At 37.7% G+C, this 21,142-nt stretch overlaps 1 protein-coding gene across 9 annotated transcripts in view; it reads right to left on the reverse strand.

Moving 5' to 3' along the window:
- Positions 1–2,027: 2,027 nt before the first annotated feature.
- Positions 2,028–21,142, reverse strand: part of afdna (afadin, adherens junction formation factor a) — a 240,997-nt gene continuing 221,882 nt past the window's right edge. For 2 of the 9 annotated variants that reach the window (XM_080200244.1, XM_080200243.1), the window contains 6 exons: positions 19,976–21,025; positions 17,863–17,892; positions 14,214–14,348; positions 10,515–11,040; positions 8,105–8,198; positions 2,028–3,334 (listed from right to left, as the gene is read on the reverse strand). In XM_080200244.1, coding sequence (XP_080056370.1) covers positions 3,181–3,334; positions 8,105–8,198; positions 10,515–11,040; positions 14,214–14,348; positions 17,863–17,892; positions 19,976–21,025 — 1,989 coding nt within the window. In that variant the 3' untranslated portion in view covers positions 2,028–3,180. The remainder of the gene's footprint in view (positions 3,335–8,104; positions 8,199–10,514; positions 11,041–14,213; positions 14,349–17,862; positions 17,893–19,975; positions 21,026–21,142) is intronic. The other 7 variants (XM_080200249.1, XM_080200248.1, XM_080200246.1 and 4 more) reach the window with 5 other exon arrangements.

Genomic DNA, 21,142 nt, shown 5'->3' on the forward strand with positions numbered 1-21,142 from the left:
AGCTTATACTAAACTTAAAATGAAACTGTTTGAATACCGAACTGCCACAGGGACTTACACACCCTATGAATTGATCCTTCCACCCCCCACAACAATTGTTTATCTTGCAGTCAACTTTGTCACATGATCATTTACTAGAAGTCAGCCAGTTTACCGTAAAGAATCACCCGAAGATAATAGGTTATCACATTTACTATATAAATACCTTGTATTTTGCCCACTTAGTGGTTTCATTTACCTGAAGCGTGCAATGGTAGCACAAATTTCTCTCATAATTTACCTATAAACAGGCAAGTTTGGTGTCTTGATGAACATGCAATTGTAACTGCACATTTTGTGATTCTAAGTCAGAAGATCTAGCATTCGGTATAATGCTAGACATTCTAAATGGAATTAAGTGGAGAGGATGTTTTCTATTGTCAGATGATCTAGAGGTCACCAGGAGGCGCTGTTTAAAAATAAGGGGTTGCTCAGTTCAGACAGATGAGGATAATTTATTTTTCTCTCAGATGGTCACAAATCTTTGGAATTCTTCCTCAAGAGAAAGTGGAAGCAGAGTCTGTTTTTTTTTTAAAAGGTAGAGCTAGATATTGATTGTGAACCCACAAGCTTTAGAAATTGGAAATTTGTAGAAGATCCTGGCTTTAAGGAAAAGGTTGAGGCTCTTACAGTTAATAAGGATGCTAACATCGGAGATAAGTGACGTAAAGAAATATCTTTTTATTGTGGTAAGCCAGGGCATTTAAAAGTTAATTGTTGGAAGATTAAAGGAAACTCAGTTGTAGTAGTAGGGCGGCGAAACATGGGGGGGGCGGTCAAGGTGGGGGGCAGCAGCAGGCAGGAATGTGGAGCTAAGATGACAATCAAATCAATGACCTTCTTGAATGGCTGAGCAGGCTCGTGGGGCCTACTTCTGTAAGAACCCCAAACTTGTCAACAATTGCAGAGGCTGACATTCCTGCATTCTGGGTCCCCTTGCCTGCCTCAGCTGCAGTCACACCCTCCTGCCCCTGACCACTTTCCAAATGAGAAGATCCTATCCTAAGGGGTGTGACCACTTCTTGAAACAGACTATCCAGGTAATTTTCACTCTGTCACAGCTCATCCTCTAGTTCAATGACTCGGGAGTCGAAGCTCCTCAAGCCACATTTACTGTAGATGTGCCTTGTCCTGGATAACACTGGTATCCATGAGATCTCACATGCTGCAGCCTTGACATATCACGTGCCCTGCCATATTAGGAGTCATAATTAATTACTTAGTTCAATTAAATATTTTCTTTTAGGTATTTAATTCATCTTACCACAAACTTCAGTAATTTTAAATCTTCGGAAAATAGACCATGACCACTTGGCAGATATTCGCCAACAACTCACCACTTCCCTTGTAGTAGCATAAAAAACAGTTCCTACAGGGTGAAAAATTTAGACATAGCAAAAGAGTATCTCCCTCCTCATCGCAACAAACCTGCATACTCTGTTCGAAGTCATGCTCGAGAAGAACAGAAGTAGCAACACTGCACATCAGCACTTCCAGGCTGTACATCATCCTAACTTGGACATTTATATCTTCACCATTTCTAAAGGCCATTGTGCAAGCACCAGTGTCATATGGAATGCAGCATCTAATGGATAACACCCACCACCACGATATAGGCAATAAATGCATCCATGACCTGTCATCCACATTGTGAAAACATTTTGAACCAAAATCTGTCTTAACCTCTTGTCATACACGAAGAATCACCCCCTTCCCATTTTGAATGTTTGCTATTGTTTTATTGATGTGAAAAAAAGGGAAAGAGTTTTCAAATACAAATTTCTTGATAAAGATCAACATTTTTATGATCACTGATATCCATTATACCACAGAATCTTGAAAGTAGAATTTTAAAATTGAGGTTCCATGAAAAATATGGCATTACAACGTTAAGTGGTACACCATCACACCCAGTTAATCTGCATGCTGTTTCTGAAAATTCTGATATTTAAGCACTGCAGGCAAAAGCAAGATCGGACAACATTAAATACATACAAAGTAATTTATTAAAAATAGGTTGCAAGTGAAATACAGTAGAAATAAGATACTACAGCAGTTCTGGTGTTCAGTAAACAGTTTAATTACAGCACTCTAGTGGCGACCACACAAAGAACTCTGTAAACCCAACAGAATCCATGAAAAACAATATGAAAAATACCAGTTTTCCTCCAAGATCAGCTATAAATACTTGCAGCATAACAGAAACAATAGTTTATTTTTCATTTATAAAATGACACTAATTTGTTCCACTTGTTTGCATTATGCTGTTGGTATTCAGACCTCTGGCAATTTGCCCTCCCATACCTCCTGCAAGCTCCAAACTTTTCCTTCATGAGGGGTTTTAACTCCCATTTTCTTTTTTCTACTGATTCTTGCTACGCAGCTGAAATGGTACAGCACTCCTCTGTTCCACATATGAAACAGCTTAATAAGTAAAAAAAAATATTTACACTCCAATCTTCATTAGACATTTTAATTATTGTACATTTCGTATAAAGTGATTCCATTCCTAAGGCAGTGGAAGTCTACTCTATGCTTAGAAGTGTGCATTTATCCCTAAATACAATTATAGACCACAATATTATACAGAAAATTGTTCAATAACTTTAAAATCCAGTTCAGAACACCTAACTAAGAGGGAATTTTGGTTGAAATCATAACAATTTCTATTAAAATGCACATAGAAGAAAGCTTTTCATTTTGTAATTAGAATGAGGTCCACACTTCCCATTTATTAGCCACCTAATGCATAGCTGAAACAATTGAGGCACCAGCTGCTGGACAAGCAAGGATTCTTTCAATACATTTAAAAGCTTCTACATTATAACAAGTTTACAATTCTGTATTATACCACTTTGCTTCACCATATGCTAACTCCAGGTGTAGTGCACTCTGTATGCCAGATAATCAGAACCCCAAAAACTCTTCGTAAAAGTGACCATTACCTTCATTTAATTTTATTAAAAAAACATTTAACAGTGCTGAATTTGAATAGCTAAATTATAATATGCTTGGTATGCAACACACCATAGTGAAAGATTTTCCTGCATCCTATTTTACAGTTGCAGGTGTCAAAGATTTAAGCTGTACAATCTAGCATAGATTTTGTACTGAGCATTACAAGCTCTTAAGGCATCGATTTTATTTTGTGTTCAGTTCATTTTCTAGTTCCATCAATTTTCGTGATGCCTTCACTTTGTTAGAAATATCCTGCCCGTGCGAGAAAAGACGCTGACGTTCTTTAAATGTTAGGTTTTCTGGAGATCCTTTCACAATCGGTACATCTGTGTCTTGACTGTTTTTTGTAAAACAAAAGTGAAAGTTAATATGCTAGAACATGCACAGTTATAGTTCAGATTTATTGTTACAATTACCAGGTACATTTTGCAACAGAAAAGATACAGTAGGTTTAATATCACTAATATCATTTGGAATGCATTAGTACCAATATTAAAATATCTTTATTGTGTTTAAAGCTGCTTAATGTTTTGAATTTCTTCCATTGTCATTTTCCTGTCCATCAGTCTTCTTTCTGCTCTAAACAAGTTCAGAAATTAAAATATCTAGGCACTCCACCTTCACCCTTCTGGTCCCACTAGTAATTTGAGAGCAACATCAACTAATACTGAATATAATGCATGCTAGGGTATTCAGAATGCTTTTGCTGCAGTTATGTCCCACTGTCACATATCTCCCAAGTGAATTGAACTTTTCAAAATTGGAACTTATTTTAAAGCTTCATGTTAAGTTGACAATGTAAATATATAATGTAGTAATCCTTCAGTCACACACAGATTTGGGCCCAAAAATCAAACCAATGGGATGGCACAGAGTTAGCACTGCTACCTCACAGTGCCAGGGTTTGATTCCTAGCTTGGGTCACTGTCTGTGGAATTTGCACATTCTCCCCATGAATACGTGGGTTTCCTCCAGGTGCTCTGGTCTCCTCCCACATTCTGAAAGAAGTGCTGGTTAGGTGCGCTGGCCCAAACAGGTACCAGACTGTAGCAACTAGGGGAATTTCGCAATGTTAGTGCAAGCCTTACTTGTGACTAATAAATAAACTTTAACACAAACAATTAAAATACAAACTCAGTTTAAAAAAAAACTACACAGTTCACTTGAGAACCTAAAAGATGTTGTTTACATTATTTATAGCAAGCAAATTTTAATGGGTTTTAAGACAGGTACGTTAAAGCTGCTCCAGTCTTTTTTTTTGCTGGCGCTGCTGTAAGGTGCAATCTCTTCCTGCAGAGGGGGAAATATATCTGAGGGGATTGTCATGGTTGAATGGCTATAATTGAATGCAAGCTAGAGTGAGATAAAACATACCAATATTACGTATGAGTACTGATTGATTGCTATTGCTGGTAGTTGAATGATGTAGGTGCAGTTAATTGAGCAGATGGAACTATTGGCACAGTTGGTTGGATGTACCACCTAAAGATGAAACCTCTCACCTTGATAACTTGTGTGAAATCATTAACCTCCTTTCTGCATCTATGTTTGATAAGCAATATTCTTGGTATTGACATCTGTTATTTCTTCACACTCCTTCCTGAACAGCTATCTGGAGGTGTCCTGCTTTCTTGAAGATACAGGATATCTTTCTTGCTTTCCACCTCTTCTATCAAGGTCTCTAGTGCATTGCTTGACTACCTTGGTGCATGCTTTTGTGCATCAGTTATGACTCAGTCATATTGCATTTCTCAAGAGGTGCAAGCTTCCATTAATAGGCACAGATATCCCACAATATCTCACAGATGCTTCCAGCAAATGAACAGCATGGAGAGCACGGGATGCATGCAGAAATCATTTAAAACTGCAAGTGGTACCAACTTAACAAACTGCTTAATCACACACTATATTCAATCTTCCCTTTTCCAAGTAAAGGTCAAGTTCTACGCAGCGTCTGAAATGATTGTTGTTTCTTTCAATATTGGTCAGGAAGCAACAGTGAGATAATTTAACTCTATTTGCTCTTTCTGAATTTAGGCCAGATCTGAACATCTGCTCAATCATTAAACACAAAATTCTCCTAAAACAGCAGAGTGGAAGTACCATGATCTTCATATATACTTGAGATTTGCAAGCATCAAAACAGTCTGATGATACTGGAGGTAAAATGTGTCAGGGATGGGGCACTGGCTGTAAAACTTGAAATGTACACACAAACACATAACTCATTATGGATAGTTAAATCTGTACATGTTTTTGAAAAAGGAACCCTGTCTATGGGAAGAATTAGCCTATTCGAGGAATCACTTTGTTGTGCTGTTTATCAGTTTGATAATTAAGAAAAAAATCAGAACAAATAAATTTGGTGGTTAGTTTCCAGCTGGAGAATCATAGATCATGCTATATAAGCTGACCTTTGAAGCTTCAAAAAATCCTTCCAAACATGGGGGCTGACTGATATGCTGAGTATAAAATGGTGGTGGCAATTCACATTTTGAAATATGGAGAAACCTTAACAGCAGTAATTCAAATTAAATCAATGTTTTATTTAATTAAATAATTCTACAAGGACAGTTTGAACCACATGCCAAGTGAATAATCTTTGGCACCCAATATTAAGAGTTCAAATTCATCAAGTTACTTTGGCTATGGTATCACCATAAGGATCCCATTCTGGATCAGAAATGGGGCTTTTGGTCTTATAATCATCCCTCCAAAACAAATCATCTTCCTCTCCATCCACTGAATCGATATTCCATTTTTGTACCCCTGCTCCCCCGCCACAACCTATTGATGACAATTTGTGCATTAATAGGATCTCATGATTTGATGGCAAAACTACACAAAACAGCAAGTGGCGCAGCCAACACACTTCTGTTCTTTGTCTGAAGTTTTTCCTCTGCCAACCATTCACTTATTCGTTTTGGTGCAAACAATCATTATCGCTTGTTGAGGCACACATCCAAGGATTGAACAACGGATGTCAGATTTTAACTGCAATTTGCATTTTATTTCTTTGCAAGCATCTTGATGGTTATTTTGGATGTGAACATGTCCCGCACTAATGAGCTACATTTGTTGTCCCAGTGGACACCCATTCTACATATTATCAATCTACATCATGACTTAGTCCTCATTCATCCATCCAACTGTTGTCATGGACATGCACTAAAGTGTCTGCAAGGAATGTGTGATTTGCATTTGAAAATTACCATAGGTTTTAAATCCATTCTTTTGGCCATACAGGCCAAATCTTTGTGTGAATTTTTATGTACATTTTTATGTACTCTTTCATGGGATATGGTATTGCTGGTAATGTCAGCATGTTGCCAATCCCCAACTGCCCTTGAACTAAGTGGTTTGCTAGTCCATTTCACAGGCTCGTTAACAGTCGACCATTGTACTTTCTGTTCCAGTTTGTTTGCCAGGCAAATTGAAATTCACCCATGACGCTGATACAACATACTAGGTATTTGTGTTTTGCAGCCTGATGAAGAATTATTGGAAACTGGTAATTTTGGCATTGAAGTCTTTGGGTAGTCTCTGAGCAATCTTGGTCTTCTGCTGCAACACTAGGCATTTTTGTTCTATAAAGCAGCTACACCAACTAGCTGCCACTATGAAATGTTTGCTAGGACTCGGTGTTTGACTTTGTCCACTTTTGTTCATACAGTCACCAGAAGTGCAATGCATATAATTATTTCAAGGACCTATTCCAATGCGTGTTTCTCAGGAGCACGTCAGTGGCTGGTTCCTGTTTCTGTGGCACATTTGATCTTAGGTTCTTCTTCAGGGCAGATTCTTCGAGTTTCTACTTGTACCAGTTATTCACCAATATTGAATTCCCTAACTTCATCACAGTCATTTAGCAAAGCTAGCAAATGTTCTGACATTTAGCTTGAAATCAGCTTTGTAGTTCAATCCTTTTACAGGAGGACCAAGTTCTGTTTGTTGGTTGCTATGCCTGGTCTCCTGTGTGCAAATGCCTCTGCATCTTCTTGACAACATGGCCTTATCACCAGCTTGATGCAATGTGCCAACTTGTAAGGTGAGAATAACCCTAAGCATGTATTTCAGTTAGGAAATTGATGCTGACTTCAAGTCCGAAATGCGCATTTATTAACTGAAGAAATGGGGATGGGGGTCAACTTATATGCCAAAATAAATGTGTCTTAAATGCTGAAAAAGTGGGGTAATTTTATATGCCACGTGGACTTGTATACTGGGGTGTTTATTTGGTTGGAGTGTTTATTTAAATTTTGAGCTGTCAGTCAAGGTCAAAAGAAATCTCATGTAAAGATAAACTCACTGGCATATTAAAACACAAACTAGTTAAATAATGAAACTGAGACTACTTATAAATACCAAATGTAGTTTTCAATGTGACTCAAAGATAAATTTACACTTAAAAACTGCTGGAATTGTATATGGCTTCATGCCATAGAACTTTAGATCAGTCCTCCCAAGCTGGTGACTATCTATCTCCTAGTAAATACTCAGTAATAGGAAACATTCATACTTGCCACTTTTAGAAGGCAGCAATTGGTCTAATGCATCCCCTCCCCCCCACCAATTAATTGAAATCATTTACTGTTATGCTTGTTAAACAGCGTAAAAATTTTGCACCTTCCTGTCTTGGAATTACAATTTCTTTATCGCAAAAATTCTTCCCAAAATATCTTCAACAATATGGAGATGGGTATGAATCAGTTTGTAACAATGGAATTGCGATAGTAAAGTCATAGAGAATAAACACAGCACAGTCTATGACTAGTTGGATGAAATAATTTGCTTTTCTGGGCCTTATATTCTACGTAACATGTGCTGCATTTATTTGCAACTGCACATTTTAGTCAAGCTCACTGGGCGAATGCAAGTTACAGATGATAATGTAGGTTAGCTAACTTCCTGTGGTCTTAGCCCAAGACTGAACTGACTGTTCCAATTGGAAGCCATTGAATAAAGTTTTAACAAGTGTTGTGTACCTTCAGAAAAATTAGCTTCATTCCATATTCCAAATAAAGAAGGCAGTACTAGGTTTATAGACATATGGAGTTTGTATATATGCACTAGAGCAGTCAAAAATTGCTTTTCTTTTCAACTTTACCCTTTATTCTGTTCAAGACGCTTTTCTCTTGGGCCTTTGTAAACTTCATTTGCTCCAATGTTACTTGCCGTTGACCCTCCATAAGGAATAAATCCTAATTGATAAACAAAATATTTAGCTTCGAAGAGTTAGATCACAAATGGGAATTAATTAGATGCAAATACATATGCAAAATATGAGCATTCAATTCTGTAAGCTGAAGTGGTAGGAAAATAAACCCAAAAGTATGTTTTCACAACAATGGGCTACAAATTTTAAAGAAGGTTGAGCAAATTTTTTCTCAAGTTACTAGATAAAGCAATAAAACTAGTTGCATATATTTATCATTAGTACTGGTGACGATTCATGCGGCCATAGCCAGAATCACAGGAACCAGTTTTCTAATAAATTATCCTAATTCTACTATTGAAAATTGTCAGGATAAATGAAACGGTTGCTACAGAATAATAATTTGCATTTACAAAGCTTCTTTAATACAGGAAAATGTCCAAGTCTGTACAAGGTAATAATAATCCAAAGATGGGCCTTTTGGATGGATGACCACAAGTTCAATTAAATAGGTAAGCTTTAAGGGTCTTAGTTGAAAAGAGAAATGGAGATTAGAGGGAGAATAAGATATCTAGGGGGTAAAGGAAACTTGAGATTTTCAAGAGGATGGAGCTGGAGAAATGCAAAGATTTTAGAGTGTTGTTAGGCTGAAAGAAGTTATAGAAATAGGGTGAATAGATGGAGGAACTTGAACACAATGATGAGAATTTTAAATTCAGTGTGTTGGTTGACATAGGTAAAACTGTACAAGGTTGACAGGTGACTGGAATTTGCTGCTAGGCAGTAGTTTTGCACAAGCTCAAGTTTATGGAGGGTGAAATATGGGAACTTAATCAAGAGAACACTGGACTAATTATAGCCTGTGGCAGTCAGGTTGGGTGAGTAGTCAGTCGGGTTGAGGGGTGGTTGGATTGGTCAGAGGGTCAGTGTAGTGTTGGAGGGCAGTAGTCCGATCTAGAGTGATTGGTGATGGAGAGACAGTTGGGACAGCTGGGGAAAGGGGGATTCGGCCAAGGTGCCCAAGTCAGTGACAATCACTAACTGCACCAGAGATTAAGCTATGTAACATTTCCAGGGAATATTTAAGTCGCATGTATCTATCCCAAGTCTCTCCGACACTGAAACTGGCGTGAGATATTCATGGACAGTCCTGAGCAGTGCAAATCAACCTAGAAGTTAAACTTCCCAGGCAATTACAGTGCATGTTTGCACACCAGGATGCAAGTCCCAATGCACAATACAGACTTAAATCCAGATTCCATTGCTCTAGGATCAGAATATTTGGGCCAATATTTCTCTCTGCTCCCCAAACTAGGTCCAAACTTATATATATTTTTATACACATTGACTGAATATGTTGTTTACAATGGATTTTAAAACCTACACTTCATATTCAAATTAATTTTTTCAAATTTTTCATAACATTTTCCATCTGATTTCTAAAAATATTTCTGCATTATAAAACAAAAATTGCAATATAAACTTGGGTATCTTTTACTACCATTCAGAAACAATGCATTAGTATGGTTTTCTTTTTTATAACAGCACAGCAGGTGATTTGGTTAAGAAAATGAGCAAACAACAAAATGTTGAAGGCAGATGACAGTGTTAGGTGATGATTGAAGAGAACGTGAATGCAATATGGATCATAATTTAGAGTAATTAAACTCTACAAGCCAGATTGCATTCTAAGCATTACGGGCAAACAGTTGTGAAACCTACATTTATACACCTAAGCAGGAAACAAATTATTTATGTAGTTACAGGTTAAATTTAAACTCATCTATTGGTCAAGAGGAATTAATATAATTTCAACATGTGCATTTGTTGTAGGTTCACAACTAATTATACTCATAATGATAAGTTAGGTCACACCAGATCAGTTCCCCTTTGCCACGTGAACAGTAAAAGAAAATTCTCAAAATGGGTAAAGCATACCATTGCGTTATAGATGCCACATTCTCTTCGAGTACATGAAGAGGGGCTCTTGGGATGCATTCATTCACAAAACAGAACAGACTCAAAACCAAAACCAACAGTACTTTGATTGGAACAAACTTAAAAAAATTAAGAATTAGGCAATCCACTAAGATATAAGAGGTGTGCAACAAAAAATTTTAATTTGTGAGGACAGGAGAATCTGAGATAGAAGCTAAGAAGTTGAAAAGAGAATATTCAGTGATTTTAAGGATAAAATGATTGGTTGATTTGAGTATCAAATGAAAATTTTGTTATTTTGGAGGAAGAGACTTTGTACATCAGGAAACAATTATAGTTGCAATCTCTCAAAGGAAGTTGGAAGAACTTAGAAAGTCCAAACATCTAAAAGGAATATAAGATTGTTACTTGTTCTTGTCTCTACCTTTTGAGCCACTCTGTGGCATGAAGCTTGGTTTAGTTGGAGGGGGAGGGGGCACACCAGCTTTTGGAGCAGTACTGTTGGCATTGGCAGATGGTGGTCGGAATGAGTTTGAAAGATAGTAGCCATCTGAAATCGGGCGGGGTTGACGAATGAAAGGCAGCTGCTTAGGGGCAGAAGGGAGATCACCATACGATTTTCTTGTGATGGAGTACTTATCCTGACCTGAAAGATTTGCATCTTCCTCATCCTCATCATTGTATGGGACAAACTTGGCAGTGTAAACTGTGTCAGGGGAGACGATCTGTGTTTTGATGTAAGAGATGTTTCTCTGAGGAGGGGGAGGAGCGTTAGATGAATGGGGTGGGGGAGGGAACTCATACTGCTGGGTTTCAGAAGCATAGTCCTTTGGAAGTGGAGGCCTGTACAGACCAGGTTCATCAGGTTGCAGCAATTTCCGTTCAGCTTCTTCTTGTTGTCTACGCCTTTCAGCCTCCAAACGTGTATAATATTCTTCTTCCTGTCTTCTCTATGGAAAGTAGAAAGCTGTCAGTCAGAACGTACAAACTCAGAACAGACCTCTTTTCTTCATGTTATTTTTACTCAGTTTCAAACGGAACCAAGAATAATTGATTGTTTTATACAAGATTTGGTAAGTTAGAGATTTATTTGCCAAATACTAAAATCACATCTCTTTGCTGTGCTAAATTTAAAAAACATCACAATTACAATTTATTTATTCTTGCACTAGGAAGCCAAAATTATGCTCGGACACAGGATAAATTTATTACTATGAATCTAAAGTGCATCACATGCATTTTCTCACAATTACAGAAAAAGCAAAAACTGTACATTGCTACTGCCTTTCCCATTTAAATTCTCTACTTACCACCTTGTGGCAATTTGTGCCATAAGGGGGCATGATCTCACTTCCCCCTGACGATCCTACACCAAACTGAAGGACTCCAGAAGCAGCTGTGCTGCACATTTTTCAGCAGCCCCGGTTCAGATATCCGGGTGAGAAAGGTGCAGTTCCAGACTAAGTTAAGTAAAAAAGGAACAGAGTGGCAATCCAATGGTAATTACTACTCCACAGAAGATTCGGCCTAATATAAACTATGAGCTCAAATAGTACAATTTTAGAGAGGGCGCAGGAACAAGAAACCTGGGTGCCTACACACATAAATCTTTGAAGGTGGCAGAACAATTTGATTTAGCTGTTAAGACATTATTGGGTTCAAAAACAGAGGTGTAGAGTACTAATACAAGTGATGCTAAATCTGATAGAATTCATTGGTTAGGTTAATTCCAAGCACCAGACATTAGGAAAGATTTTACTACCTTGCAGAGACTACAGCAGAGATTTACAAAATCATGACTTGTTTTGATAAAGTTGTTAAGAAGACATTGGTCCCCTTGTGGTAAGGACAGTAGTCAAAGAAAATAGTTTCAAGGTTCATGCAGTGAGTTGTGATGAAATGGAATGCATTACCTGAAAGGATGGTGAAACAAATTCAATAACTTTCAAAAGGGAATTGGATGAATATTTGAGGGGGGAAATTTCCAGGGCCATGCAGGAAAGTGGTAGTAATTTGATAGCTTATTCAACAAGCTGGCACAAGCATAATGAGCCACATGGACTCTTTTTTATGCTATGTCATTGTTCTTTAATCATGGGGATCAGCGGCTCACACAAAAAGACAGTCCAATGTAATTTACAAATAATATTGGTGAAGAAACTATGCCCTACCAATGAGTTCTTATTGTAGATTAAGTGGGGTACAAGGGCAACTAGGGATAAATGATAGATTCCCCACAGAACTGACTTGATTGTTGGAATTAGAGAAGTATTGTGAAATGAAATACTCTCCCATTTTCAATACCAAGTAAAATCATGAATCTACCAAGTCTTACTGCAACTTAGAGTTGGCTGAGTTGATATGATTTTCTCACTTCAGCAGGTACAGGAGAAGTGCCATGAAAAATGCAGACCAAACGACATTGTCTATAGACCTCAGAGACCTTCAATAATGTCAGTACAGACAGAATCTTTAAATTAGAGATTGTAATAAATGCTGAGATAGCCAGCGATGCCCATGTCCTCCGATTGAATTTTAAAAGCTGTTGTGGAAAAAAGCTTCTCGCCTGGACTCCAGGATATCATTTTTTCTTTCCACAAGAACATGCAGTTTTGTCACATAGTGAATCATAGAACCCTACAGTGCAGAAAGAAGCCCTTTGGCCCATCGAGTCTACACCAAACACAATCGCACTGAGGCCCCACCCTCATATCCTCACATATTATACCCACTAATCCATCTAACCTACGCATCCCTAGACACTAAGGGGCAATTTCTTAGCATGGCCAATCAACCTAATCTGCACATCTTTGGACTGTAGGAGGAAACTGGAGTATCCAGAGGAAACACACACACACGAGGAGAAAGTGCAAACTCCACACTGATAGTGACCCGAGTCGGGACCCTGGAGCTAACCACTGTGCTACCGTGTTGCCCCAAAGTGGAGCAATATCAAATGCTTTCAAGATCAGCAGTGGGGTAAAGCACAGCTGCATCTTGGCAAAAACTCTATTTTTCTTCATGCTGCTATTGTAAATTTTGATGACTCAAATGAGAGTATCTACCTGTATGCCAGAGCAGATGGCAAACTGTTACATTTGGCAAGCTTGCACACCAAGGGCAAAGTGAATAATGTTGTAGTCCATGATTTGCTTCTTGATGATATCATGCTGGCATCCCATACTGAAGTTCACCTGCAGCGGCTTGTGGATCGGCTCTCTTGGGCTTGCAAGGAGCTTAGACTGATGATCAGCGTAAGGACATCCAAAATCCCACACCTTTTATTAACACTGAGGGTTGCCAATAGCTTCACATACCTTGTATCAACAATTATCAGTAATCTGTCCCTTGATACTGAAATCAGCGCCTGGAGTGCACTGTCATGTCAAAGTTAAGAGTGAAACAGCAAACTAACCAAAATACAAAGCTCTGTGTGTACAAGACTTATGTTCTCAGCATCCTTCTTCCTTTACAGTAGTGAAGCATGGACAAGGCAGGAATAGCACTAAATAACTTCCACCATCGCTGTTTCAGTTAAACATTGGGTACCTCCTGGAAAGGCAGAGTGCCAAATATGGGAGTACACCAATGGGCACCAATCCCCAGCATGTTTGCCCTGAATCACAACTTCATTGGCTGGGTCATGTGAACTGAATAGATTATGGCTGCATCCACATAGGATCTTTTACGCCCACTCGAGAGAGAGCACACAGGGCCTTAATTTAATATTTTATCCATAAGGTGGCATCTCTGATCATGCAGCACTCTTTCAGTACTGCATTCTAACGTCACCATTGATAAGTGAGCTCAGATTCTAGATGGGATTAGCACCTGCCTTCCGTTTGCACGGATGCAGAACATTAGCAAGGGAAAGAAAACTATTATTTGTTTTTGTGGCAGGGTAGGAGGCAAGCCATAACAATGATAAAGGTAGTAAACCTTTTCCAGGTTTATCAGTTCTGAAACTTAAATGCTAGTGTGAAGAAACATCTGCATTAAAGAGAATGGTTTTACTGAAATATTACATGTTTGAAATGCAGTTGAAGATATGCAAATAGGAAAAGCCTCAAACCAACCTGATAGATACTTTGAGCATAAACAAGAAATTAAAAAGAAATTCAACCTTTTCATCAGTTTCTCTCCTGGCTTGCTCCTCCTCTTGACGATGACGCTCATCATCTTGCCTTGCTCTTTCTTCTGCTTCTCTTTTTCGGATATCTTCCAGCTGTTGATGACGTCTGCGTTCTTCATCTTGCAACTGTAATCATTTTGTTGATATTTAGTTTTAAACAAAAGAATTAAAAGTTTTTAAGATTTTTTTTAAAGGAACTAATGACACATTTGGCATGGATAAAGAGCTTTCTTTTGCACCAGTGCAATGCTGGCGTTACAGCTCATCTTTGCCGACTCTGAATCAATATTTTGGCAACAGAAAGCAAACCACTCGGAAGTCCATTCTTGCACTCAAATTACTTTTTGACTTGGAAATAGCCCCCTGCACTGCACTGAAATTGTAACATTTCAATTTAGAATAACCAGACAGGTTTTCCCCCCAAAATGTTATTGCAGGATTTGATTTACAGGATCAGGCTTCCCCAAAGATGACTCCTATCTTACGAACTATGCCAATTCTGTAACAAATAATGGGGAGCTCTTATAAATTTTCTAAGTAGTAATATATGTTTTGCAGTTTACACAGTCTGAAGTTTTTAAATAAATGATCAAAGCTTTACTTTGATACTTGAACAACAGAAACAGATCTTATAGCAGATTAAAATTTGTCAGAAATGTTTGAGATCAATATTGCAGCCAGAAGTTGCCCCTTGTAAGATACAGCCCATGATCTACTTCATTCCCTACTCCTTTGCTAAAGCAGCTGCCATATTCTATGAATGTTACACTTCTTTTAGTTGCAAGTTCTGATTAACAACCTCCAATAACACTACTGCTCTATTCAACACTGAAAACTACTTGAAATGTCAGTCAGCTTTTACTTGGGACAATTCTGCTCAGCAGCTTAACCAGCACTGACTTGCGAGCAATGCTGACTGTGATGCTAAAAGCTGCATTTTGCTATTTCATCACTGTTAAACCCACATTAGAGTCTATTTTTTTTTACAAGTTCTACTACATGCAGTACACATTCAAATGGTGTTAACCTCCATTAAAATGTATAGTGAATCAGGCCACACTATAGGGAGAAAATCTGTTAGTGGTTTTAGTTTGAGAAAATATAGGCATTTACAAATGCTTCCTGTTTTTCCAAGTATTCTAAGATTTACATTTCTATTGATAACTAAATTTCTGCAATTCTGCATTTTCACATTCATCTGTATGTTATTTTCTGCAAACAAATCCTAAATTGCATCTCTTTTAGCCTATTTCTTATAGAAAGATTTTAACAGAATATAGCTTTTAGATAATAGAGCAAGCATTAACTCAAACAAACTTCAATATATTACGAAGCATATGATTGATATTAACTTAACTGTCCTATCTTTTGCAATCATAAATATGTTGTAATCTATTATTCCTGCATTGACCCTTACAAATCATTACACGGGACTCTTCTGTTTGAGAACTACCTCTTTTCTAGCATGACTAGTTTCGCACACATACATTCTAACAATGACAAAATGACACACTTCAATGAAGCTAACCATCAGGCTTTGCAGTCTAGCCTTGACATTACAATTTCTTGAGAATATTACAGAGATTATTATAGAAAAACTACACAAATATACTAAACCTGACTCCCTGCCCATATTATAACATTTACCTTTTTGAAAGATAAGAGATTAAAATGCATTTAATCATACCTTAAACCAAATATTTAAAGTTTAAGTTTATTAATGTCACAAGGCGGCTGTAAACACAGCAACGAAGTTGCGGTGAAAATCCCCTTGTCACCACACTCCAGCACTTGTTTGGGTATACAGAAGGAATTTAGCATGGCTAATGCACCTAACCAGCATGTCTTTTGGACTGTGGGAGGAAACTCACACAGACACAGGAAGAATGTGGAGCCTCCACACAGACAGTGATCCAAACCGGAAATTGAACCCAGGTCCCTGGCGCTGTGAGGCAGCAGTGCTAACCACTTTGCCACCCCTTAGACATGGATGTACCAGAACCAAAAACATTTTAATAAGTTTAACAAATAATGAAACATATTTGTTCGAAGATAAAATGCAATTTTAAGTATATTTTCTCATCCTTGGACGAACTGTGGCAAAATACCATAGCCGCCCACAAGCATCAGCATGCCAAGTTTATGCAAGTAATACTCCTAAGCAACTTTTAAGTCTATAAAAATATTTAAAATAATCTAGTGATAAACATAGCATGTTAAAAAAGGTCAATTCTCCAGTCATTGTGATGAAAATGATAGTTTATATTCTTAACAGTTTATTTCAAATGGTAGCTAGTTTTCTTTTAATAATGAATTTATTTTTGCAAAATAAATCTCAAGTGACTACTATATGGAGATGATAAACCAGAGAAACAGACATTTTGCTCTACTCATTAAGGCACTGTAAAGAAATAGATAATAAAGTATTATATTGACATTATTGCTTTTGTTTTAAAGATATTAACTCCAATATATCCTGCATTAAATTTAAAACTACATTTCCTAAAAATCATTCAGGAAGATAAATATAAAAGCATCAATGGGGAATTTAAATTGTTTCGGAATATTTCTCACCATATGGGCCAGAGTGAAATTAAAAATATCATGGTCAGTGTGATGAAAATGCACAAAAATCTATCATACAAAAATTAGTTGATCCACAATAACTCAACATAGTGGAGCAACTAATACCAATTCCACGTAGAGGGGTGAATGATGTAGTTTTGAACCTTGGTCCAAAGTTAGCTACACTGCTGCTAATCGAGGAAAACGGAAGAGGAAGAATAAATTCACTTTTGGCACAGTGCTGCTGTATTCTGCTGTTTAGGTTTTGTTAAAAAGCAAGTGGAAAAAGAGAGATTTGGCAACTTCAAAAGCAAAGTAAGTTCTTCAAAAGCAGAACAGACCAGAGTAACAGCAAATCAGAACCACAGACCAAAATATGATGCTGCTACAAGGATTTTGTAATGAAGCTGAAAGCAAAATACTGTAAATGATAATAATCTGAAAATAGGAACAGAAAATACTAGAGGTATGCAGCTGGTCTGGCAGCATCTATGGCGAGAGAAATAGATAATGTTTCAGCACAATGATCTTTTGTCAGAATTGGAAAAAGTTATGATGTAACAAGTTCACAGCTGCCGAGTACTTTAAATGCTTTTTATTTCACAGTGAAGAGTCTGTTCAAGAGAGTGAACAGTGTTTCATTGAGTTTACCACCTAACTAAGGTCTTTGCCTTATATCCATTAGGATTAGTGATAGGTTAGTGTGTTAAAAGGCACAATGAAGAAATCATAACATAATACATTATCAGCAATGTTGCAGTAAATTAAAAGAGGGAATGGATAGAGATGAGACCACAGATGGCGTGCAGAACAAAACTGCTCTTTGCACAGGCTGCATCCAAACATTCAAATTCCAGCTCTAGAGTGCAAGGTCATAAACATACTGTTTTTTGCAGAGAAAACCCGTAAGTAATCAAGACAACCGAATGGAAAGAATGGCTAAAAACATCAATATTTGGCAATATTTACAAGGGACAAATTAAATTAAATTATTACTCACTCCAGAACCAGGAGATAAGTATGCAAAGGAGAGAATAAACAGGCAAGAAAACTAGTCGGAAGAACAAGAACATACCAAATCTAGAACTGAGATGGCTGGAACAGTCTGCAGCATGGATAAGAAGAAAAGGAAAGACGGAGCAAAATCATTAGTTCAGGCAATACTAACAGTAATTTCATTGACTGGATTTTATTACCTTGCGTAATAACATTAGAAAATCATTCACGGTTGACAGTAAGCTCATTCTTTGCAAGACCAGGAAGAGCTCAGTGTCAGACATATAAAAGAAAACAGATAGGAAGGAGGTTGTGTTTTCATTTTTAAAAAGACATCCTGAAAGAGAGAATGAAGAATGAAAATAATTGCTGATCTTCCAGGGGCCATGCTTAATACTGAATCTTCAAGGTGTGCATGTAAATTGTCCATAGAATCAAGAATTTATACCACCTAATGTACAAAGTGTTGCTCAAAAATTATTCCTCTTCAACCCTGCCCTTCAACCAGTTTGACATCTTTCCTACTATATAATTTTCTGCCCTTTTTCATCCCATCTTCCCTGCGCAGCGTACATCTACTGTACAGGCAATTTTCTGCTTGCATTCAGCTTTCAATTCTTTCCAAAGGTGCACAATATGCTTGGGATTATGGCACATGGAACTGAGGTGGGGAGAAAGGCAGCATAAGTTGAGAGTGGTATAAAGTATGGTATATTTGGATAGTAATGACAGCGTAAGAATAATATTCACTGTTATTCCTCTGGTGGTCCCACACAAGCATAGCTTTTCTTACTCCTTCAAGGGATGTGGGTATTGCTGGCTGGGCCAAATTTGTTGCCATCCCCAATTTCCCTTGACCGAGTAGCTTGCTAGACCATTTCCAAGGACTTTTTTTTTTAAGAGTCAACCGCATTCCTCTGGGTTTGGAGTCAACTGTAGACCAGACCATTAAGGATGACAGTTTTCTCTCAAGGAGGTTAGTGAACCAGATGGATTTTTGCAAAAAAAAAATCGATAATAGTTTCATGGTTATCATTAGATTTTTAATTCTAGATTTTGTATCAAATTTTACCATCTGCCTTGGTGGGATTCAAACCCGGATCTCTACAGCATTTCCCTGGGTCTCTAGTTCAAGGACAGTACCATAATGCTACCACCTCCAGAAGGTACTGTTATCAATTTTACACTTCTCCATAGGATGCAACATCTCCACAGCCTGCAGTAAATTAGAAACCATTGAATTGACGAGAACTTCACTAGTATACTGTAGTAACACTGTTTAAAAACGCTAGGCAATGCCTAATTAGAGAGGTGCAAGCACGTTTTTAGTAGCATCCTAAGTCATAGCTTGTGAAGATCCACTCTGGCTTGGAAAACTTATTCATTATTTATATAATGTCAAACTTTTCCATTATGGTAAAACTGTGAAGTGTTTCTAAATATATTTTTGGAAAGATTTGAAACATATTTCATTTGGGAAATTTTATGGGCACAATTACACTTTTTCAAATTAAATGCTTTTTAAATGAGATGCAGAAACTACATCTAGTCAACTGTAACAAATTTCCCCATGTTTGATACTTGCTGGATTAATAGCAATTTTTAAAAAAAAATAGCAAATGATACTGATTGGTTCACATTTTGGTGGTTGCTGCTGATTGTGGAACTGATGGCTTTTACTACCTGTTGAGATTGGTACTGATTTTGATGTCTCAACCTGAGGAACACAAACTTAATAGACAGTACTTATTTGAATTAATAATTTTTTGCAAGGTTTTTGAGATGGGGCATTACTGATATATGCTAGATGCAAATTTAATCATATATGCAGAAGATTGAATGCTAATACAACAGTTTAATTTTAAATTGAAGGTACTGATAATTTTCCATCACAGAAATGAATAATAACTTTGCTAAAATAATGTGATTCTCAATTTGATTGCTTATGCTGTTGTACTGTTTCGATTAGATAATCTTCAAATCTTTACCTTTTAAGAGGGTCAATCATCTGATATATATTTACTGATTAGAAATTATTTGCTTGAAATCCACTATCTAGCTTTGCATTATAACTGCAATCACCTATTCCGAGTACAAAATTTAGTTAATAGTTAAGTACACTATACTTTAGAACATCCATCTTTAAGCCACAAAAGTGAACAGAAAATCAAGTCTAATTTGACTCTCCTTACCCTTGCCCGTCTTTCCACTTCCAGTCTTTGCATGATAAGTGTTGTATCAACATCATCATCTTCTTCCTCTTCATCATCATCATCCTTCTCTTTGGATTCCTGTAACCGCTTTTGAAACTGCCACTCAAGCATAAGTTTACGAAGACGGTCATTCTCCTCAGATGTGCGATCAGGCTTGTTCTGTAGCTCCTGTATCTCTTTGCTAAGCATCTCTAAGAGGTGTTGCTGCTGCTGTTTCTCCATTTTCTCCTTTGCATCTCGTTTCCAAGGATCAGGTGAAAGGCTATCACTTCCAGGTAACTGTTCTTTGCTAATTGTAAAATATTGCAAGTCTCTGCGCTCAATTGTGCGAGGCTGCTGCTGAGGCTGAAGTTCACGGATTATTGTATCTTGAGGTCGTGGTAGGCTGGCAATTTTTTCTGGCCTTGTTTGTTGGACTGCAGAAGAAATGTGAACTGGTTGAGGTGGATTTATGTGCAGAGGTGGTGGGCCACGCATCTGGCCAATTTTTCTATCCTGTTCACGACGTTTCCTGTCTCGCTCTTCCTCCAACCGTGCTTTTTCTTTTTCATACCAACGCTGCTGTTCTTCTCGTTTCCTACGGTCAACTACTGAGCCTGGATTTGATATTTGTGAAGCTGGAGGTGGTGGTGGTGGGGGTGGTAGGGGTAGGTCTGTATGGGTATTATCAAAGTCAACCGTGTAGTGTACTGGTGGTGGAGGAGGGGGCGGTGGCAACTGATTTTCTACTCTAATGGGCTGGGATACAGCAACTGGAGTAACCTGGTTTGGAGCTGGAGTTTTCCAGCGCCCAGGTCCACTTTTATGAGGAGCAACTGCACTTGCCGGAAGTGATTTTGAAGAGTAGTTCAACTGCTCTTGACCCGCTGCACTAGAATCCACCAAGGAACTTTGATGACTCCATGCATCTGACTTCCGATCCAAATCTTTCTGGTATTCTGCATCTCTGCGGAGTAAATCTTCCTGCCTCACCTTCTCCAGGTGAAGAGCTTTTGCCTCGTGCAATTCTTCTTGTGAACGAGTTCCACGCTGTTATGCAATTTAAAATATATTTATTATGAAAATATATTCTAAAATTTGTTGTTTTAAACATGCATATATAAAGACTTGATTACTTTATTGATTAATAACAGGACATGCCTAAAA

Source organism: Carcharhinus amblyrhynchos, chromosome 12 (assembly GCF_965287045.1).
Source record: "Carcharhinus amblyrhynchos chromosome 12, sCarAmb.v2.hapA, whole genome shotgun sequence".
NCBI lineage: Eukaryota > Metazoa > Chordata > Chondrichthyes > Carcharhiniformes > Carcharhinidae > Carcharhinus > Carcharhinus amblyrhynchos.